The 24,665-nt window shown below is 35.4% G+C and overlaps 1 protein-coding gene across 1 annotated transcript; it reads right to left on the bottom strand.

Annotated features, from left to right (window-relative positions):
- Positions 1-3,380: 3,380 nt before the first annotated feature.
- Abl (tyrosine-protein kinase Abl) lies at positions 3,381-24,462 on the bottom strand. Its single transcript, XM_090175783.1, has 10 exons — positions 23,942-24,462; positions 21,953-22,216; positions 20,900-21,198; positions 15,085-15,357; positions 14,009-14,271; positions 13,738-13,922; positions 11,692-11,844; positions 9,623-9,712; positions 8,300-8,416; positions 3,381-7,805 (listed from the first exon to the last, which is right to left on the bottom strand). The coding sequence occupies exons 1-10, from the start codon at positions 24,102-24,104 to the stop codon at positions 4,399-4,401; spliced, it is 5,214 nt and encodes a 1,737-aa protein (XP_090031909.1). The 5' UTR covers positions 24,105-24,462; the 3' UTR covers positions 3,381-4,398.
- Between the last annotated feature and the right edge of the window lie 203 nt (positions 24,463-24,665).

The raw sequence follows: 24,665 nt of genomic DNA, 5'->3' as shown, positions 1-24,665 counted from the left end.
ATAGTGCCCCCTACGCCAGCGTCCACAAGCCCGGACAGGTGACAAATCCAGCATGGGTAGTAGTACCCTACTACTGATGATCGCACCTTTGACGCAAGCCACTCAACCCAGCAGAAGGTGCAGCAATGGGACGACCAATCCCCATTTCGCACACAGCAGTGGGATTAAGAGTGGATGCTGTAGCAACTCCAACCGACACCCTAACTACGTAGGTAAAGAGTCATACCTATTGGAGAGCTCCTAAAGGGGAACGACGGGCACACAGCGATCCACATAACCCGGCACAGCTGGCGCCGGAGATCCCGGTGTGCCAGTTTGCACGGACCCTCTCCGTTAGCCTGAGCCGACGCTCAGTTTCCAGCCCAAACCTGACCGAAGTCGGAGGTGGAGATAGGACCATTTGATCAGAGCTAACATATCCCAGTGCGCCCCCGCCCTTATAGGTGAGAAGAGCCGGACCTTGACTCCCCGGTAAAGCCACCAGTTATTGCACACTCTAACCCATTTAGGGCCGCCGTGTATGGCCAGAAGTAACAATTAAATACGGCACTTACTTATCGAAGCCGCGTATGGCCACAAGTAACAATTAAGTGTGGCACTTACTTATCGAAGCCGTGTATGGCCAGAAGTAACAATTAAGTGTGACACTTGCTTATCGAAGCCGTGTATGGCCAGAAGTTAAACGGGAAACTAATCTGAATTCATTTGTAAATCGACAGACAGAAGGTGACAAGATTTCAGATGCCTCACAGTTATCGATTGTACATTTATCCCTCGAATAAATTCTTATCGAAATAAATTTTAATTAAGATAATTTTGATTTGCTTTCCACAAGATTATACTAAACGTATCAATCAGATTACTGGATTACTGATTGCTGGATGGGGGAAATAAAAAAGATAAACCTGATATGACTAACTGTTCTTCAGGTATCTGAAAATTACGACTTGAATAACTTGTACAGTTTGCCGTTGGAAGCACTACACAACGGAATAGTGAGGTTTTCACAAGCGAAAAAATGCAAACACGAGGTAGACGCCATCGACGGACGCCATCTCACAAAATTGGCAATGGTCAAAAAATCATTCAGCAAGATTTTACGCAACGGTCTTAATAAAAATATTATTATAGAAAACAGTTTCTTCTCCGTTGAGTCTTACTAATATGTAAGAGTTCAAAGGGAGGTCGTGTAGCACTTACATTATGAAAAGTTGTGTATTCGAAATTACCAATGGCTAATTAAAGGGAATATAACCTCTGGTATTTCTGTCGCCCTCCGAGAGTTCCAATATTGTCCGCTGCCTCCCATGGCTTTTCACACCTGCGGCGCTGATAATCGCTGATTGTGAAGGGAATAAAGGAAATTGATGGGGTCTTCCATAAAGAACGCGTTGGAGGTTCTATTCCCTTTAATAATTGAAAAGCTATTATTCCTCTTATCTTGATATTTTCAGATCACATAGCATGCGTAGGGGATCATTAGCTGATACGAAACTCAATGACCTTGAACCATGTCCTGAAGGTCATACAAAATTTATCTCGAGAATCGTTGGCTTAGAGACTCGGTTCCAATTGGAAAGGTGTGCGCTATCGTATTTTATGCCCAAGTGACTCTGAACCGATCTATGTAATGACCCCCTCCGCGTGCTATGCGATCTGAAAATATCAAATTCCTAGGAAAAATAGCTTTTCAATTATTAGCTCTGGATCGTTTTTTTTGGGAAAATCTGTATAATTGAATGATAGTCATAGTGAAAATGTACCTAAAATATTTTTTTTAAAAGAAGTTCACATTGCAACTAAAAAATGGGAAATTTTGAGCTCGCAATTTCAATAAGAAGACGACTGCATGTCGCAATTATTGCAAAGATAATTATATGATTTAGTTGTTTCATTCTATGAAGATTAATGTTAAGTTTTATTAATTTATATACGGAAGAAACTGCCCTATTAATAATTACTATTTATGTATTTGATTACGTGCAAAACAGTAGACAAATACAAGTATGGACTTAAGAATTAATTTAATTTAGGTACCATCGACAAATAGTGTAACCAAAAACAATTTTGGGGACCCCCTCTGCTTGTAACATTAGTGCTGGCCAGGACGCCACCCCATATTAGTAACAAATACCTGTTCCCCTCAACTGTAATAGCATCGTTCAAATGATTTACTATTCAATTTTAATTTCACAATTCACTGTGATGTTTTAAGTTCCAATTACTAACAAACCAGAAATTTAAGGGAGAATAACTCCAGGAAAGGATAAGCTTCCATTATTACCACTGAAACAGTGGAAAATTCCAATTTTCCATCCTGCTGTGCATTGAAGTATCATTGGGAGATATGTCCGCAGCAGGATTTTATACATTCTATAGACAAACAAGTGATAATGGCTGAAGCTTGACCTTCCCTGATAGGGTTATACTCCCTTTAATTGTACTCAACTCAAACCAGTGCGAGATTCTTCATTGATCTAAAACTAAATATCAGTCACAAAAAGGGTTATATGGGGTTTCAAACAACATCCTAAATGTTCAGCACTTTTGCTCCAATACCATTACTCTGAAATCATTTTAATTACATATTTAGCAAGCATTTGGTCTAAAATTGATCTAGTAGATTATGTTCTATTATATTTTAATTTTCCACATCAACAGTTGCTGTTATTACAATATTGCAATTTAATTCCTACAAAACAATACTGTTACTCCTTTTTCAATACCAATACTTATTCAAATTAAAAATGAACTGTTCAGTTTTCCTAGTATTAACCACAAGATATCTCTTTTTAAATAAAAAAAACCCTTTCATTCGTTAACAGTAAGGTATCGTTTACAATAAATACTAGTACCTTGAGAGGTTGTGCATTTCATTATAGGTTCTTATTTTGTAATTATCATGTAAAACAAAAAATAAATAGCTTCACCATTTGAGGTTAGAAAAATAAAGTTAATAAAAGAATTACAATATCAACACCTTTCTCTTTTCTAAATATAAATTGCTGTATAATTATTTGTTACTTTTGCCAAAGCACATCTGATTTTCATATAATATTAAGGAGGAAACGTCTTCGTTATGTCAAGTATTTTACATATAATTTACTAAATCAGGACTGAATATTGGTATCGAACATAGAGTAATCAGTAAAGGCCGCTAAAATTTTTTGGGCTTTAGCAAAAATAATTTATACCAATACATATATAGTTAATTAGCCTTTATTGGCACTGGTACCAACCAATATTAGGTACTTATTCTCGTAAATGTAACAATTATTAACCCCCACAATTTTGTTCAAGAGGAAAAATTCAGATTATAACAGCGGAAAAATCCATTTAATTTTAAGACAATACCCTAAATATACTGAAAGGAATGTTTCTTCTTTTTGAAAATAACAGATGATTGTATAAAAATTACACAATTAAGAGATATATATATAAACTTACGCACTTTTCAGCTTTGGTCCTATACAAAATTTATAATAACAAAAGTTCCAGATTGATTTTCTGAATGTTATTAAAAAGCGATTTCCATGGGCTAAGTGTTGAGTTAACTATACCATGCCACAACTATGGGAAAGTTAAAGTAATTAATATAAAACAGCCTATACAGTATGTAGAACCATACATCTCTAAAAATAATATTATGGAAAAGACGTAAAATACAAGAACTAAAATGTTAATAAAACGTAAAAACCCAACTGTACAAAAATAATTTTTACCGCATCAATCAAAGATTCCAAAATGAATACGATAGAATTCTTACATTCCAAAAATTTACACTCATACAATTCATTATACAGCGAGTAATTTTCTTCATCGCAAACACCCTAAATGAACACCATATATGTATTCAAGACTAGATGAAATAATTTTTCTTCCAAAAAGATGTCCATTCTCTTAAACTTACAAATTTAGTTTTTAGGCTATAAATAAATTGTAAAAACTATACTTCGTTGTGTTTGTACAAGTATCGTACATGAATGAGCCAATTAATTGGAGTATTTAATAATAAAAATTTATATATAATTTAAGTAAAAGAAAAATAATTCAAGTAAACTCTGTCTTAAACTTCGATATGACCAGCATAAGTTTTTTTAATAAATTTTCATAGTAATTAATCAAATGAAAAGATTTTATTCTTTAATTGCCCGCACCTATGAATACGATTATTTCTTTTTAACTATGAATAAGACACGCAAGCCGCCTCAACACAGTAAACAAAAAAAACTAATAGTACTAAAATTAGAATTAAATCTACATGAAAATATACAAATCGCAATTCTTAAATAGGTAGCATGGTACAAAAAGCTGTAGTCATCATTTAATTAAGTCTTGACCCACAACATTAAAATTAGTTCTAATTGTTGCAGAAAACGCGTCATTTCTTTTATAGTTTTACCTTTGTACAACATTCACTAGATCTTTAATCGTATTTTGTAAATCTGAAAAAAGTTTTGCAGAATCCGCATTATTGTTGCTACTACAAGTCCTCAACTGATCTCCTTGAGTTTCTAATTTAGAAAGAAGTTCACGGAAACGAAAACGACCATGTGGTGGAATGCTATCAGCATAGCTACCACACGATGTTTTAAAGAGCTGCACTTTGTCTGATAATTGCATTACATTGGAGCCACTTATTACGGAAGAGTTTTTCAGTGTCATTATGCTTGATTCTAACGCGCAAGACAAATCAAGAATTGAAGCTTTACAGTTTTCTATTCCCGACGTTTCATTGCTAGGTTCAATATTTGATTTGTCTTCTTCCAACGTAACTCCCACATCTACTTGATTATTAGTAGGGCTCTCTAAACACGTGATTCTAGAACTAGAGCTCAAAACTGCTCCACCCGAAGTGTTACCTGAAATGTTTTTTGGTAATACTTGCGGCTTAATTGCCGGTTTAATCGGTTTATTGGGAATAGCACTGACGGAAGATCCAACTTGATTGGGAGGAAGTCGTGCACCAGTTTTTATTGGGGGCTTTACTGGCACTGATGGCTTAGGAGCCTGAAACACAGCAGGAACTGATATCCCAGAAACAATACCTATACTTGCGGAAGCAACTTCATTTTTCTCAGGAGCAGCTACGTTGGCCTGTTCCTTTTTAGAAACATCAGTCTTAAGTTGGAACTTTTCCTCATTTTCAGGAGATAAACTTTGTTGATCGTCTTGACTAGGACCATGATGATCATTTGCTAAATCTGTCGGAAGACATTCTGAAACAGGGGTTTTGAGCTTAAGAGACTCTGGCCGTTTTTGATTTGTTTTTGGACTAGGTCGGCGGCTTGAATCACTGACATTAACTGACTGAATTTTTCCTTCGGTTGTTGCGTTTGTTTGAGAACTTTCAGCACCTACACCACCACCAGATTCTTTTTCCCATAATTTTCTCAAGCTGCTGATGCTGCCAGTACTATGGCGCTTGCCATCTTCTTCTTGGACTAGTATCAAACTGCTTCTTTGTTCCATCGGTGAGTCTTCTCTATTAATACTAGTATCCGAAATATCTGGGTTAGGAATATTAGTATTGTGTTTTTTAATTATTGGTGGGTAATATATACCTCCTCCACTTCCTAAATTCGAGTTCTTGAGGTTTTGTTTCTCTAATTTATCTATTTCTTCTTTAGTTGTTTTCTCAGTACTTGTGTCTTTATTATCATCGTGATCTGTTCCACTAAAATATTTTACAGCAGATCCTACTCTTTGTTCAAACATTTTTCTTCTGGATTCGATATCAGAAATATTAGCGGGTGTTGGTTTATTTTTACTTTCTCCTTCATCTTTTTCCGTTAATTCTTTGCTGAAAGATGATTTACGCCAAGCTTTCGATGTTTCTCTTTCTGGTTCAACAATAGTCTGAGATGATGCGTCGCCTTTTTCCACGTTTTTTTTTTGGGACTTGAGTTTCAAACTTTCAAACAATTCTGACACTAATTGGGCTGCTGGATTTCTATTAACGTTGTCTGGTTCTGGTTTGTCTATAGTTCGGACAGGTTTTAATTTCGATACTGCGTAAATTTTTCCAGCGCCAATATTAGCTTCATGAGTTGAAGGTACAATATCAGCAATTGGAGGTGGTGGAGGAAGGGTAAGGGGTGGTGGAGCTGAACAAGTTGAATTTGATCCTTCATCCATGGAATCAAACAATTCTGGAGGTGGGGGAGGTGGTAGGTGAAAGTCATCGAGAAAAGAAGCTGGGACAATGTTTGAAGTGTTGTTGACATCTGGTGGTGGCAAGATCCTGGAAGAGGGGCTTTCTGGTGTTTGGTTTTGGGAAGGACTAGCGGAGCTTCTAGAAGAGGAAGTAGCTGTTGTTGGACTTCTCATAGTTGGATCTAATTCGTGTCTAGTTAACTGATCATCCATAGACCCACTTTTAACTAAAGGATGGCGTGGAGGACTAGGAGGTCTTTCTTTTGGCCTTTTCTTCAATGTTCTACGAATTATGCTGGATCCAAATGGAGGTGGAGATGATTGGGTGGTGTGTGTTCCAGTATCTGTTGATGTGTCATGATGTCTCAAATTAATACCAAAAACATTTGTTCCACTTTCACTAATTGTATCTCTAGAATCTTTCTGATCGCGTTGCTGTGCATGGAAAACATTTTCCTTTGAATATTTTCTTTCACTTTTCCTCAAAGCGGCCGAATTACCTCCTGGTCCTCCTCTGGGAAGCCTAGGAGATGGTACGGGTTTAGCACCTAATCTTCTGGTGTCAGGAATTGAACCAGTTTCGAATAAATCTGAAGTTTTGTTACTGTGTGTCAAGTCAGATTTTTGTCTTTGAAGAAAGCCATGAGGAGAAAAATTCTTAACCTTTTCTGGTTCATTTGAGGAGGCCATTTGTTGATTATTTAAAGGAAATTTAGAGGCTGATGATATTGCCATTGCCACAGCCACAGCAACATTACACATGGAATTGCTGTTACAGTTTTTCATCTGATTGCCACTTTGAAGATCTTGTAATTGGTCCAGATTTGTTCTTTTACCTTCGCTAAGTGGTTCTGGTGGGGAAGAAATTGTTCCTGCGTGAAGACCATGTTGTCTTAATGATTCAAGGTATGCTCCGATACGAGCCCCTTTAGGAAGAGTTCCGTATCGATTGATAGCCCGCTTCACATTCTGAACTTCCAAAGCAGCCACCTGAACCTTTTTAATATCTCTAGACTTCTGATTACTCGAAGCAACACTGAGAATTGAGTTGGAGTTTACAGATGAAACATTAGAATTTATGTTTTCTTTGGATTTGTTTTGTGAATTTGGAGGATATGTTCGGGCTTTCTTCAACTTTTGAGGATTTTGTTCCCCTAACTTAGTTTGTGCAGAGGATACAACTGAATTAGGAACACTGCTCACAGATACGGATAATCTTGACCTTTCCGCTACCGGACTTTCTTCAATCTCCATGTCAGGACTACGTTCCTCAGCACTGTACATCATTTCATCAAAATCCTCTTCAAGTTCCCCATTATTGTTGTTTCCAGATCCAGCCTGACCAAGCTCACTCAATTCCCTGTTTATTGATTCAAAAACCTTTTCCAGCCCATTCATGGCTTCACCAGATTTAGCTCCTGTAACACCATCATGTCCCATAGAGAAACCCATTCCCGGACTAGTACATTCATCAAAACCTCTCGGTGCTTGTTGATCTTGATATGTACTGTCGCGGAATGAGCTGGTTCTTTTGGGTGGCATGGGCGCTTGTTTACTCCTAGGACCAGAACGTCTCAGCTGAACCACGGAGGGTTTTCCTCCAGTAGTTCCTCCAGACTGGAACTTGGATGCATTGCTGCTAGCCACTCCTGGTAGTGGGAAGCAAGTGACAAATTTTTCGCAATGATGAATGAACAAGAATAAAAGAAGGATGAAACAGAAACAGAAAATTATTGCACCTGCCTTTAATAAAAAAAATTAATAACCCATATTTGTTAATATGAACCTAATATAAAAGCCTTAAAAATTTCATGCGGGAAAAACAAGCATTAGGAAATTTAATATTTTTAGATTTCTTAAGACAGCAAGGTCTTTCCATCGAGATTTTGGTGAATTGGTTAATGTGGGGTGGTAGATTTCAGTGACATTGCTAGGGTTTTTTAAGGGGAACCAATAGCATAAAACACTAAAGCCTAATAATTAAAAGGTATTTATTGATCATAACACTTTACCAGTTATTTAATTTATTTTATTGCTTAACTCTAACTTCGCTTACATTTCCTAAGTTAACTAGGCTTTTTATGTATACATCAAGGACATTTTTTGGTGACATATGATGGGGAGTTATGATGAAATATCTCACCTTGTTCCGTGTTCCATTGTTCCAAACCAATTACATCATCACACAGGCCAACAGGTGACCCATCAGATCTTTTACTTCCAACTGGTCCAATTTGTTTTTCAAGTTGCTTTTCAACCTCTGAAAAATAAGGAATAACAAATTTTTATTACAAAAAAAATTAAATATCATGTCTATGTCTATTTAGCCCTTTATGAAAAGTTATATAATTTCGTTAAATTGCTTATTTTTGTTTATCAGTATAAAATGTTACAAGTCACATTTATGTTTTGATTCAATATTCTATCATTGTTTTTTCATGGCACGTAGTTCAGAAACCATGATACATTCAACACTGTAGAGTATCCTCCAAGGTGTGCCACTTTATAAAATAATCCCTATATACCTTTACTATGGGGGTCCTTATAAAACGCTTATGAGGTGGAATACCTACCCTTACTAAAAAAATAAGTTGTCTACGAACTTGGTTTTGAGTTTGTATTTGAGACAAATACAAACTAAATATTAACTAAGATCATACTTAAAAACAACTTTACACCAACTAGACTACTAAAAAATAACTAATTTCAAACTTAAAAAAAAAGATTTTCTAGCCAACTTAATAACTTAACTATAGTTAAATAAGTTGTTATTAAGTTGTCAGGAAAATACTTTTTTTAAGTTTGTAATTAGTTGGTTTTTAATAGTCTAGTTGCTTTAAAGTTGTTTTTAAGTACGGTTGTAGTTAATATTTAGTTTGAATTTGTCTCAAATACAAACTTAAAACCAAGTTCCTAGAAACTTATTTTTTGGTAAGGGTACCAATGTATATACAATAGCCTGTTCTGAAAATTTAAAATAAGTTTATTCTTTTATTTAGTAAATCTAAGAGGAGAAAGATTCAAAATTATTGTTTTAAATAGTAAATCTAAGAAAATGTTATGGAGTTTTTAAAACTTCAGATTGCAATCCTTTTAAATGATAATAATATGATTTAGTTTCATTCTATGAAGATTAATGTGAGGTTATATTTTCTCAGCTGTGATATGTTTTGACTAGAGCTCCATAAGTATTTCTATCGCTACCTCTTTTAAGATTTACTATTTTTGAAAATAAACATTTGCCAACCACTGCTTCTTTCCTGTCCCACAAAACTGTCTTAGAAATTGAGGAGCACTGCCTACTACTACTACCCACCATTGTCTACCACAAATTACCATCCCAAAATTCTTCCCGCATACCAATAGCAGTTTGAAAAAACAATAATGGATTTTAATTAAAGATTTAATTATTAAATTTAATCCAAATTAAATTGAAAATTCTACAAGCAAAAACTTTAAATATTACCTTCTGTTATACTTGAATTTTGAAACATTGTTTCTAAAGTATGATGAATTTCTTGAAAACTTGGGCGATCTTGGGCTTCCCATTGCCAACCTAAAATATTAATAGCAATAGTATTCATTATTTGATTCAGGTTTTTGTTTCTTAAACATGCATTGATTTTTTATACGAAAGGTTACGAGCTTATATTACTTTTAAAATTAAGAGTACTTAAATTTTTATAAAGCATTTGAAATAACACTAGCTGAAAACCTCCTACAACTGTTAAGTACAGAGGTTCCCAGATTGTGTATCTCGGGGTGGTTCCACCCTTACCAAAAAATAAGTTGGATTTTAGTTGGTATACACATTTTAGTTGACGTTAAGTTGGTTTTAAGTAGGCTCAAGTGGTCAGAATATTTCAATAAACTAGTTAAGGGGGTAATAAGTTGTTATTAAGTTGATGGGAAAATACTTTTTTCTTTAAGTTGGTAGTTAGTTGGTTTTTAGTAGTCAGAAAATAACATATTATTTGTAATTAGGTTTTAAGTAGGTTTTAAGTTGGTATTTAGTTGTTTTTAAGTTGGTATTTGTTCCACTTACCAACTAAAAGTATTTCCTAGACCACTTATTTTTTGGTAAGGGCAGGGGTTCCAAGGAATTATTTTAAACCAAAATACAATGTATTAATAAAATTTTATCCCAAACCATTGGTGTCCCACATATTATCATTTAGATATCAAAGGGTTCTGCGATTGAAAATTTTGGGAACCCCTCGTTTAGTAGATGCATATGCTAACAATAACAGCTTCTGATCAATCCTTGGTATGAATATTTCATTCAAGATTAGCATGGTGTATTATATGAATAATGGCAAGGATTTCAAATGGTCAAAGTTAAAAATAATTTCAAACATTTAGGCATAATACTGCGTAGTTATTTCATGGGAGGGGGAGGAGATTTTGGGAAGTAGTAGATATAAAGGAGCCATCTGAACAGAAATTTTTAACTGATCCAGTGACCAGGTAGAACATTCAGAGGATTTAAACGTTTCTAACCCAATGTTCATTCACACACCATGAAAATTCCATGCCTGTTATTTAGGCTGAAATTAACTCATTTACTTTTCAAATCATTGTAATTTATTTCATCACTCCAGATACAAACACAATAACCACAATTAAAATATTTCAAACTTCAATAAAAACTAACTACGTAATGTACCATTTATGTGGATTATATATAGCAACAATTTCTGCCCTACAGGTAAAATACCTGGGTATTTATAGCACAGGGTAATACCTTAGGTACTTACCCGGGTAAATACCCAAAATACATAAATACCCAGGTGTTTATAAACACCATTAATTTCTTTGTTATTTTTTTTTAATTTATTCAATTAAGAGTACGGTAATTGAAAAACCCACAAACACATCAACTTATGCTCATATTAAATTTTAATTATTGTTTCTTACTTTTTTTGCAAGTTTTACATAGTAACAATAACATATGAGATAACTATTAAATATTATTTATTCATTTTCTGGACGATCACTTGAAAGTTCAGTTTCAGCTACCCCTGGCTCTCCTCAGATTCCTCATCATGACTATTTTATTAGCAGGCTTAACACTAACAGTAAGTAACATGAGCAATTAAGGATTTTATTCATTTCATCAGGGCCATTAAAACATTTCCTGATTGCTTTGTCATTTTGTTGACATTAGTCATTAGAATGTTTGAACTCCTTACAGCATTATTTGAATACAACACATTTATTTTATCTTTGAATAACTCCCCGGCTAGAAATAAAATAGACTAAAATAAAACTGCATTTAAAAAATGTAGTTTGCCCAAATTGCTATACCTAATAAGCCCAAACAAAGCGAAAGATGTAGACAAGGAGGATAACAGATAGTACCACTCGACCCGATACTAACTGACGCCCCAATCATAAAAGCCCTAGTTTTGGGTATTAACCCGGGCATGGGGTAAATACCTATTTAAAAATACCCTACCCACTGGGTATTTACCCGACTTACATCACTACCTACAGGTTACTAATAATAATAATAAAAATAGAATTTAAACTTACAGAGCTTCATAAGTTCATAGACTCTGGGTGGGCAACCAGGGGGGCACTCCATTCTGTAACCAGACTCAAGCATGTGGTAAACATCTGTCAGATCAACTCCAGGATAAGGAGACATTCCATAGGTTGCAATTTCCCACAACAATATTCCAAAAGCTAAATAAAAGGGATACATTTAATTTAAGAGCTTATTATTATATAATACAATTAAAAGAATAAATTATATTGTATTATAATGAACGACGAAGAGGGGTGCAAAGCAGAAATAGTTTATTTTTAGACTGTTTCAAACTAACAATAGTCAATTTGTGCCAGCATGTTTAGAATCGTTTTTAGAATACTTCGTTGGCTTTTTCAAGAAACATCAGAACTTTTCTCCAACTGTCAAATAAGGATCATGATTACTTGCACAAAAGAAGCTAATATCTAAAATTTCAAAACAGCCTGAATTTCATATTTTACATAGTAAAAATTGTGGATTTAATTTTTGCTTATGTATTCTAATTTTGTGAACTATAAAATACACACAAAAACCTGTATCAAAATTGTTATCCCAAATTTTATTATGTCCCTTACCAAAAAATAAGTTGTCTAGGAAATACTTTAAGTTGGTATTTGGAGACAAATACCAACTTAAAACCAACTAAATACCAACGAATAACCTACTTAAAACCAACTTAAAAATAATATGAAATTTTCTGACCACTAAAAACCAACTAATTACCAACTTAAAGAAAAAAAGTATTTTGCCACCAAATTAATAACAATTTATTACCTATTTAACTAGTTTATTGAAACATGCAGACCCCTTGAGCCTACTTAAAACCAACTTAATGTCAACTAAAATGTGTATAAGAACTAAATACCAACTAAAATCCAACCTAATTTTTGGTAAGGGATGCATCTACTAAACGAGGGGTTCCCAAAATTTTCAATTGCAGAACCCTTTGGTATCTAAATGATATATGTGGAACACCAATGGTTTGGCGTAAAATTTTATTAATACATTGTATTTTGTTTTAAAATAATTCTGTGGAACCACCCCGAGATACACAATCGGGGAACCTCTCCCTTACCAAAAAATAAGTTTTATTTTAGTTGACATTAAGTTGGTTTTAAGTAGGTTCAAGTGGTCAGCATATTTTAATAAACTAGTTTAAGAGGTAATAAGTTGTTATTAAGTTGGCTGGAAAATACTTCTTTTTTTAACTTGGTAATTAGTTGGTTTTTAGTGGTCAGAAAATTACATTATTTTTAAGTTGGTTTTAAGTTGGCTTTAAGTTGGCTCCATTAAGCGAAATTGAGTTGGTTTTAAGTCTGGACGAGTTGGTATTAAGTGGTTTTTAAGTAGTGTTTAGTTAGTATTTAGTTGGCATTTGTTCCAAATACCAACTTAAAACCAAGTTTAAGTGGTTCTTAGACAACTTATTTTTTGGTAAGGGGTATTACATAATTCTACTTTAACTAAAATGATAATGGTGTGGCCTGGTATGAAGCAAAAACCAAATAGTATCTCAAATATTTTTTGCAAAATACCACTAGCTTGCTTGGATATAACACGGCACAAAGCAGCATGCAACTTTGAATTTTAAGGTTAGTAGACACAGTGGCACTCACTTAAAAATTTATTGGCTTAAGGTGATGTACTAGTTTATTAAAATTGATGATAAAAAGTTACTTTGTTAAATTATCAAATTTAAAAAACAATGATTTAATAATTTTGTGTAATCTAGGAGCAACAAACAAAACACCCCACAAAAGGAGAACGCAACCCGTCAAAAGTCGTGGATTTTCTTGTGTACGTTTTTCATTGGCTAGACGCTTTAGCGCCTGCTGCCGTCGGGAGGGGAATATTCGGAAATTGTCTCCCCCCCGCCCGTAAAACGTTCAGCGTACAGGCTCGTGACGCTCGTCCAATGAAATTCGTACACAACCCTCGTTAGCGTGTTTAAAGGCTAGCTGCGTTCTCCTTGTGTTTGTTGCTCCTAGGTGTAATCAACTAATTCAAAATCATTGATCTTAAGAAGATAAAATAGAATTTTAATTTACCCCACACGTCTGACTTTGTAGAGAATTTGTTGTAAGCTAAACCTTCGGGAGCAGTCCACTTAATAGGAAATTTGGCACCTGCGTGTGCTGTGTACGTGTCATCTCGCATGAGTCTAGCTAAACCAAAATCAGCAACTTTGACCAAGTGGTTCTCACCAACTAAACAATTTCGAGCTGCTAGATCTCTGCATAATGAAAAATGAAATGGAATACCTCAGTATAATGTACAAATGTGAACAGATTTAAATAATTTTGACTTAATATTAATTACCTATGTATAAAACTTCTTGATTCAAGATATGACATAGCTGAAGCTATCTGAGTTGCCATATACATTAAAACAACAGCGTTAATTTCTTCTCTAATAGCATTACGTAAATAGTCCAAGAGATTTCCATAAGGCATAAATTCTGTTATAATATAAAAAGGTGGTTCTCTGGTACAAACACCCAAGAGTTGAACTAAATTGGGGTGTTTCATTTCCTTCATAATAGTCGCTTCTTCCAGAAAGTCCTTCAGTGCCATTGTATCCTCCTACAAAACCATTTCAACATAATTTAGTGAGAAAATGTAGAGATATGATAAGTATTAAATTTCTTTAGTTAAATGAATAGTAATTACACTTAATTTTTTCATTTATTTCCAATAAAGAGACTGCTTGGACTAGCTTCTTTTAAAACCTCACCTATCCTAACCTGACCCAAAAAGAAAGCAAATAAATTTTGCTAGGCTAGTCCAGCATAAATAAAATAATAATTTTTAACTGATTGGGAAAAAAAATTACCAGATTCAACCCGACAAGAACAAAAATATCAAATAAAATGTGCTAAAATGTAAACTGCCAAGGCGAAATACAGGCTCATGGGGCAATCCAGACCAAATGTTAGATACTGAAAGTAAAACTAAACGAAGTGGAGTATGAGTCACAATAACCGATGAGTCAAGATGTCCTTGAATGACTATCGCGCAAAGATTAAGCTAAGCAATAACCAGTGGCGGCTTAAGAAGGCTGGTTCCCCAGGGCGGAGGCAGTGTTTTGTGACACCCCCCAGGACCCTGCAGTGCAGAAGTTTTCAGGTCAGTCTTCTTCAAGTTTAATTGTTCCGATTTGCCCCCTCCCCTCGAGCTTCTCCGATGGCACCTCTGGTACCCGGGGCGGACCGCCCCCTCGCCCCCCCTTACGCCGCCACTGGCAATAACCAACAATATTGAAATTTTTACCTTTCCACCGTTTTCAATTTCCATTAGAAAAAATAAAAAAATTTAAAATAGCCTGATCCAGCCCAACCAATTTGTACAAAAGAAAATTATGACCAGACCGGTAACAATTTTAAAAAAAACCCTTACTTTGAGAGTTTTAACTGCAACAGTCATGTTATATCTTTTCCATGCGGCTTCATAGACATCACCGTACTGTCCACCTCCCAGCTTGTGTTTCATCACTATATCTGTCCTATCAATTTCCCACTCATCAGGTTCTGGACTGAGCGCAAAGACAGCGGGTTTGTTGCGCTTGGGTGCCGGATAAAGAAGCATAGTTATCAAGCCATCAGCATGAACAGAATGATGGTGGACCAATTCTGCCAGAGTATTGAATCGGCATTCGGATGTTACATATGCCTGAAATCACAAAAATTATAAATTAACTAAAATGAAATTTTAAATGCATTTAATGGTATAGTGGTAAGAATGTCTTCAGATTAACAGAGAATATGTGGGCAGCACCCTGTTCCCTTTATGATCCACGAATGAAAGAAAAGAGAAACCACCTTTCCTTGTGTTATGTTTTTCAATTTTCACCAGTAATATACACTCTTTTTCGCGGTATTTTCCTGGGCGCGTCCATGTTTGATTTTCCCTTTTCAGCCCCATCCTCCATTACGGGAACCCTAAGAGTGAATGCTAGACTCCCTGCTGGGGGAAGAGGCAATGGCCAACGAGCGGGAGGCAAGTAAGAGGGGTAAAATAAAGGCGCAAAAAAGAGTGTATAGGAAGATACTCTGGTCCAATCACAGGTTTTCTCTCTGCATAGGTGGAGAACATCTCTTGTAAATCAAGAAAATATAGGGCTATAGTTGTGGCTTATTATTATCTGTTAGCCCGAATACATTATTGCGAAAATATATAAACAACACTTCAAACATCTTAAAACATGAACAATTTACTCTAGGGAAATCTTAAATTGATATAATACTCATACTTCTATAGATTTATAAATATTTTATTGAAAGAATTGGATGCAATTACCAAAAATAATTATTTAAAAAGATAGGCTGAAAAATTAGGTTATTCCATAAATTTTATCCTCAGAGAAAAACAATCACTTGATATTGATCTTGATGTGATGTGTTGAGGGGATTGTAAATTTGATTTAAAAATTTACGGATTGTACTACTTTCAATACTAACTATATTAAGGAACTTCAGAATTTCAAGTAAGTATATAATATAGATTGGGGAAAAAAGGAGGATAATTCTATTATAAACTAAGAATTAAGGAGTATAAACCATTTGGGGGTATAGTAGAGGGTTAGGTTTTCGGAGTTACAGGAAATAGAAAACCACTAAAAATTAGGCTTAAATTAAATTTCAAGCGTTTCTCATTAACGTCTAGTTCAGAAATGATAATATTTCCAAGCATTCTGTATAAAACTACAACAGTTATGGCGGTAAGGAGATTTGAGATCATAAGGTTTTCAATCTGCATACTAAGTCTCACTGACTCCACCAAATACAATAAGATACAATTTATAATATAATAAAGTAAAGAATAAGACGGTTTAAGGTATTTTTAAAAAAGAACTCCACATGTCTTTTTTTTAATACATTAAACCGTCTTATGAACATAGTAAACTATGGACCATAGTAATTAACTTTTATACTTAAAGTAAAGAATAATTATAATGTTTAGCACCAACAATTTACTAAAAAAATTTCCATGGTTTCAACTTCCCTTTGAAATACCTTAGCTGACCATTTAATATTTGTTTAACAAAGATCTCACAAATTCTCGGCTCCATTAAGTTGGCCCCCCCTCTCTACAATTTTAAAAACTTTCATTTGCGATCGAATGCGACCTCGATGCGACGTTATGCGAAACTAAAAAAAAAAGATGCGACATAATTGTTAAGTTGGAATAATTAAAACAAAAGGGGGGGCTAACTTAATGACAGCCCCCCCACTTTCAACTATCAACCCGGAAACACAACCAATAGAATGCGACCTCAATGCGACGTTATGCGACACCCTTACTTTCGAATGCGACATCTTAGTTAACGAGATAATCGCTTTCGTAAGTGGGGGGGCTAACTTAACGCGAGCCCCCCCTATAACAGTTGAGGCCTCCAAACACCTTTATTCGATTGCGAACTCAATGCGACGTTATGCGACACCCTTACTTTCGAATGCGACATCTTAGTTAACGAGATAATCGCTTTCGTAAGTGGGGGGGCTAACTTAACGCGAGCCCCCCCTATAACAGTTGAGGCCTCCAAACACCTTTATTCGATTGCGACCTCAATGCGACGTTATGCGACACCCTTACTTTCGAATGCGACATCTTAGTTAACTAGATAATCGCTTTCGTAAGTGGGGGGGGCTAACTTAACGTGAGCCCCCCCTATAACAGTTGAGGCCTCCAAACACCTTTATTCGATTGCGACCTCAATGCGACGTTATGCGACACCCTTACTTTCGAATGCGACATCTTAGTTAACGAGATAATCGCTTTCGTAAGTGGGGGGGCTAACTTAACGTGAGCCCCCCCTATAACAGTTGAGGCCTCCAAACACCTTTATTCGATTGCGACCTCAATGCGACGTTATGCGACACCCTTACTTTCGAATGCGACAGCTTATTTAACGAGATAATCGCTATCGTAAGTGGGGGGCTAACTTAACGTGAGCCCCCCCTATAACAGTTGAGGCCTCCAAACACCTTTATTCGATTGCGACCTCAATGCGACGTTATGCGACACCCTTACTTTCGAATGCGACATCTTAGTTAACGAGATAATCACTATCGTAAGTGGGCAGGGCTAACTTAACGCAAATGAATGGGCCGCCATGTTAAATGAATGCAAATGAATGCGACCTCATTTTAAATGAATGCAAATGAATGCGACGCCATTTTAAATGAATGCAAATGAATGCGACGCCATTTTAAATGAATGCAAATGAATGCGACGTCAATGCGAAGCAATGCGACACCATAATTATCGAAATAATCACCGCTATTCGAATGCGACAGCCGTGTTAACGAGATAATCGATTGAACCAGATCGAGAATCATCAAATATAAATACGGAAACACAGGTCGATTAAGTTGGCCCCCCCTTTTTTGATATCCCAGAAAATTTCTCTATCAATTTTATGCACCCACAATGCGACAGCAAGTGAAAGAGATGTGACTTAACCATTATCGAGATATAATTAAAATTAAAAGGGGGCTAAATTAACGTCAGCCCCCATAATTTCGTTATTCAACCAGAACAGAATATCATAGCCACTACATGGCAATGCGAAGAAATGCGACAGATATAATTTTGATTGCGAAAAATAGTTTATGAGAAAATTAATAGAGAAAGTGGGGGGGTGGCTAACTTAACAGTAACCCCCATATTAATTCATAATTTTAATTAACCTTAATATAAAGAGACGTCAATGCGAATTAATGCGACACTATTTTTAACGAATGCGACAAATTAGGTTATGAGATAATAGACAAATGAAAAAAGGGGGCTAATTTAATGACAGCCCCCCCCCCCCGAAATATAAAAAATAAGTTCTATAAAAAAAATGAAGTCGTCAACGCGGACCAAAGCGCATTCGAATAGCGGTGATTATTTCGATAATTATGGTGTCGCATTGCTTCGCATTGACGTCGCATTCATTTGCATTCATTTAAAATGGCGTCGCATTCATTTGCATTCATTTAAAATGGCGTCGCATTCATTTGCATTCATTTAAAATGGCGTCGCATTCATTTGCATTCATTTAAAATGGCGTCGCATTCATTTGCATTCATTTAAAATGGCGTCGCATTCATTTGCATTCATTTAAAATGGCGTCGCATTCATTTGCATTCATTTAAAATGGCGTCGCATTCATTTGCATTCATTTAAAATGGCGTCGCATTCATTTGCATTCATTTAAAATGGCGTCGCATTCATTTGCATTCATTTAAAATGGCGTCGCATTCATTTGCATTCATTTAAAATGGCGTCGCATTCATTTGCATTCATTTAAAATGAGGTCGCATTCATTTGCATTCATTTAACATGAGCTCGCATTCATTTGCATTCATTTAAAATGAGGTCGCATTCATTTGCATTCATTTAACATGGCGGCCCATTCATTTGCGTTAAGTTAGCCCTGCCCACTTACGATAGTGATTATCTCGTTAACTAAGATGTCGCATTCGAAAGTAAGGATGTCGCATTCGAAAGTAAGGGTGTCGCATAACGTCGCATTGAGGTCGCAATCGAATAAAGGTGTTTGGAGGCCTCAACTGTTATAGGGGGGGCTCACGTTAAGTTAGCCCCCGCACTTACGAAAGCGATTATCTCGTTAACTAAGATGTCACATTCGAAAGTAAGGGTGTCGCATAACGTCGCATTGAGGTCGCAATCGAATAAAGGTGTTTGGAGGCCTCAACTGTTATAGGGGGGGCTCACGTTAAGTTAGCCCCCCCACTTACGAAAGCGATTATCTCGTTAACTAAGATGTCGCATTCGAAAGTAAGGGTGTCGCATAACGTCGCATTGAGGTCGCAATCGAATAAAGGTGTTTGGAGGCCTCAACTGTTATAGGGGGGGCTCGCGTTAAGTTAGCCCCCCCACTTACGAAAGCGATTATCTCGTTAAATAAGATGTCGCATTCGAAAGTAAGGGTGTCGCATAACGTCGCATTGAGGTCGCAATCGAATAAAGGTGTTTGGAGGCCTCAACTGTTATAGGGGGGGGCTCACGTTAAGTTAGCCCCCCCACTTACGAAAGCGATTATCTCGTTAACTAAGATGTCGCATTCGAAAGTAAGGGTGTCGCATAACGTCGCATTGAGGTCGCAATCGAATAAAGGTGTTTGGAGGCCTCAACTGTTATAGGGGGGGCTCGCGTTAAGTTAGCCCCCCCCCACTTACGAAAGCGATTATCTCGTTAAATAAGATGTCGCATTCGAAAGTAAGGGTGTCGCATAACGTCGCATTGAGGTCGCAATCGAATAAAGGTGTTTGGAGGCCTCAACTGTTATAGGGGGGGGCTCACGTTAAGTTAGCCCCCCCACTTACGAAAGCGATTATCTCGTTAACTAAGATGTCGCATTCGAAAGTAAGGGTGTCGCATAACGTCGCATTGAGGTCGCATTCTATTGGTTGTGTTTCCGGGTTGATAGTTGAAAGTGGGGGGGCTGTCATTAAGTTAGCCCCCCCTTTTGTTTTAATTATTCCAACTTAACAATTATGTCGCATCTTTTTTTTTTAGTTTCGCATAACGTCGCATCGAGGTCGCATTCGATCGAAAATGAAAGTTTTTAAAATTGTAGAGAGGGGGGGCCAACTTAATGGAGCTCAAATGCTCACTGAAGTTTGTGAGCAAAAATCTACCTCAACAGTAGCAAAAAATTTAAATTAACAAAAATTCTAAAGAAAATTCCAAGCTTAATTGAATAATACATGAATTGACACGTCATAGACTCATAGTTAAACAAAATCAAAATTTTACAGAAACTGACTAACTTCTCTCAATAAATTAAGTAAGCAAAATCTGAGTGTCTCTGGGGTAAAATATTGGAATGAACTGCCCAGAGATTTAAAAAATAGTCAATCATTAGGGAGTTTTCGTCAGAATGCTAAAGACTACGTAATTGGACAATTTTATCATTTTTGGTATATCTCTTAGATTTAATTTAATTTTAATGTAATGGATCCCTCTGTAAAAAAGTTTTTTCAACTTAGTAGGATTTATCCAATAAAAGCTTATTTATTATTATTATTATTATTATTATTATTAAAAATAATTAGCACCAAACTGACCCGGGGGGGGGGGGGGATCTAAAACAAATTTTAGTATTTACACATGCAAAATCACACATTACTATTAGATTTATAAAAGCACTGATTACCAATACTCCTCGAACATTTACTATTAAAATTAATGCATTACAAACCTTTCCTTCTAAATCTTCATTGATGCGATAATGGTAAACTCTTCCTTCATAACGCAAAGAAATTGACCTTTGTCCAGGACTACTTTCACTCTCTCTTACTAAAAAACTTCCATTTATGCCACTACTCAACAAGTATTCCGCTGCATTTCTGGAGATTGGCCCATGGTACCACGAGTGTTTTTCGAGACTATTTACAGGCGTAATGTAATTGGAAGGGACCCATCCAACTTGTCCAGATCTGGACTGGGCTTCACACCATTCCCCAGTTTTATTGTAAGACAGAACTCGAACTTGTTCACCTAGTAAATCAATAAGTTTCCAATTAATCAGCGGATAGATTTCTAATAATTAGAATAATCAGAAAAATGTGCAGGAAAAAGGGATTCTTGGTAGTTCATTATTTATGAATGTCGATAAAATGTTCAGCAATTAGCAAATGAATCTGCTTAACTCACTTGGGTTTTGATTTCTAATTAGTAATTAGTGTAATTAATAATTTTAAAACCAAGCAATTTAAAGTTTCATTTTATACATTATTTTGCTTTGTAACTGCAATAGTATATCTGAATATACCAAACATTCTTTATCAGTTTCTATATGGATTTCCTGCACATTTTTTTTAAATATAATTTGTGGAACATAATTGTTTCTTCCATAGTATGAAAATGAAGAAATAATCAAGATGTTATATGATAATGTTTCCATTGGTCTGATAAAATACAATGGTTAAAACCACTTATAGAATCATACAAGTGATTTTAAATGGGAAAACAAAGCCCAGAAAAAAAGGGCGTATTCAGTATAAAAAATCGCATGTTCATAAATAAAATGATAAATTTTGGGTTTTTCTATGGAAATGACGATTTCTAAGTTAAAATTTCGTACGTGTTAGGCGGTTTTGTTGCACAGCTTTAGATCCATACTAAACATTAAATTGTGTATAGTTAAAAATAACCGTAAAAAAGGCTGTTAATTTCTCATAACTATGTAGAGGAACGGAATTTCACTTTTTTGCAATTACCAAAATGACAAGCTTAAGTTGATCTTAAGTACCTTTTTTAAGAGAAAGTTGATTTTCTCCACCGGACTGAAAATCGTATAAAGCAACAAAAAGTTGTGGATCTACATCTTCCTGTGCCAAAAGATTTTCTTTTGACATCCACCGGCCTCCGGCTCCCCCACTTAATTCTGAAGAAGAGCCAGCTGGTGCAAGGACCTGCAAACCACCTCCACTGTCATCTCCAATTACACCCATTTGTCCTAAGAGGGGACCATGGTCTGGAATTTCTGGTAATGGTCTACTTTGCAGAAGTGCCTCTGAAATCAAACAAAAAGAAATATTTAATTACAACATACATTAAAAAATATATCATAATGAGTTAGTAATAAATTATTATCTAAATGAAGATTGTATTTATTAAAGGATAAAATTTTCAACAGTATTAATATAAAAATTTATAAACCTGTGATGTTAAACTCAAAATCAGGTTTGGAACGGTGTTCCAAGGTAGAATATAGCTAATTTTGGGATCTGACAATAATAAGATTTCTGGCCAATGTGGCAAATGGGCAATAAAATTTTATTGAAAAATTCGTAACTTTCCAAATCAGAGAGACTCTGAATCAGATTAAAGAATAAGCAATCCAACTTGTACTTGGAATATTTTTGTTGTATTCTTGCTAATAGCTTAAGATCGTGACGCAAAGAAAAACATTTTAAAATTTTAATTTTTTTATTGTTCTTTATGGAAACATCTATTGAAGTAGTAAACAGATTTGTCCAATGGTGAAATTTTGATTTGATCTTAAAAATTTTCCCCCGATTACTACCTATGAAAACCCTTTATATTCCCTTTAAGAATTTATTTCTTTAAAAATTAATAAATGAATAAATTTTAACTAATTTGGCTATTTTAGAAACACGTCAATAAAAATAAACTAATTGAGCCTGACTACATAAACCAGCTAAAATAGACCTATTCATCTTTGGAAGCTAACTTTTTGACCTCACATTTCAGAAAAATATAAACAATTTACAAAGAGTCCATAGATCAAAGATTAAATATTGGATATTGATAGTCACAATACCCACTGACCTGTAGTACAATTAGCCTAAAAAAAGGTGAAATACCCACCATATATTTATCCAACTAACCCACCTGCAGGGTTGTTTTAAGGGTGATCTGTGGGTTCCCACCTCAAATCTCAAAATCAGGCAATGACAAAAATAATGTATTAAATTTTCAAAACTAAGAATTTTAAACACAAAAACCCAAAAAAATTGCGAAAATCTTCAAAAACTACACAGCAAAAGTTTTTGAGCTTTCCCACGAGAAACTAATACAAAATCTTTGCACCCATACAACAAGTACTATTGACAGTTTTCTCTGGCATGTCTAAATACTATTTTTCGGTGTGATACAAGCTTGCCTGTGCCAAACAGAGCCCTAATTAACCTATAACTGACTAAGATGAAGCTGACAGACTTGTTACATAAACAATAGCCAGCTCACAAAACTAAGTTGACTATCACATTTAAAAAAAAACGTTACATTTGCTAATAACCTTTTATTTGTCTCGAGTTAAAACTTTCTAAGAAAAGGATAGAAGCATTCTAATTTTAAAATTTTCATCACTTTGTAGCTTTAGCCACGGTTGCTATGTTGGTTTTTAATCTGTAAGACAAAGCATGGGTGACGTACTATGACGTCATTGTGCCAAATCAATATATAAATTCACATCATGTGTATAATCATATAATTTTACACCCATTACTATTACTTCAGAGCTGTTATGCTTTTGTGTTAACTCGGAAAAAGACCATTATAAGGAAAAAATATCATACATGCAATTCAAACTAGAATATGAAAATAAATTCAGAGAACTACAGTAAGCTATAAAAACTATTCACCCTCATTACTTTCAAACATGGATACATATTGATATCCTAAGTATGAAAAAGGATTTGATAGAATAAAGTTTTCATAAAGTTTCGCATTTTGAAATGTTACTAAGCTAGAATGATCTTGAAAATGAACTTACCGCTGTGTTCTGTAAAAATATTTCCTGATGCAGCTGTCACTCTAACTTCCTTAATTTTGTTGTATTTGCTACTAGTGTGTTTGCTAGTTTTTACTCCACCATGGCTACTTCCCACTGATGAGCTGCCGCTCCCGCGATGATCTTTACCTTGTTGAGCACCCATTAATTTCTTAAACAACCATTTCCTCCTCTTCTATTGCATTTAAAATCTTAGAAGTGTGCCCTTTCAAAAGAAATTATCCAAGGCCCGACAAGTATTCGCGACAGGTTTTGACCTAAACTGTTATATTTGGAGGCCTTGGACTCTTGGAGACGGACTCGATAGAGTTTGTCACGCATAACCGCGCGCTCCGACGCCGGAGAGGGCGATATTGCGTTATTTATAATTATTGCATGATGTTTTTTTTATTAACTAGTGGCCATCAAATAGAACATAATTCGGGTCCAAAACGGTTATAAGAATTATTTTGACGATATTCACGTAGCTTACCGCATCGTTTCACAAATATATTTCTGCCATCTTGAAAATAGCAAGGATTACAGCACTGCCAGATTCGGGAAATTTTGAATTGGTAGCATTACGGTTCATTTACCTCCAATCCATAGAAATCGGAGAAATAACTAGAATAGTAGGTGTAAAGAAAAAAATCGGATTTTGTCGTCTGCCAGTCAGAATTTATCAGCTAACGTTTTTACTCTGACTCAAACTATTCGCCACCACAGA

The sequence above is a fragment of the Leiobunum rupestre genome, chromosome 5 (assembly GCF_980474605.1).
Source record: "Leiobunum rupestre chromosome 5, qqLeiRupe1.1.hap1, whole genome shotgun sequence".
Classification (NCBI taxonomy): Eukaryota; Metazoa; Arthropoda; class Arachnida; order Opiliones; family Sclerosomatidae; genus Leiobunum; species Leiobunum rupestre.
The sequence above is the reverse complement of the archived record's forward strand: the minus strand, read 5'-3'. Positions and strand labels throughout refer to the sequence as shown.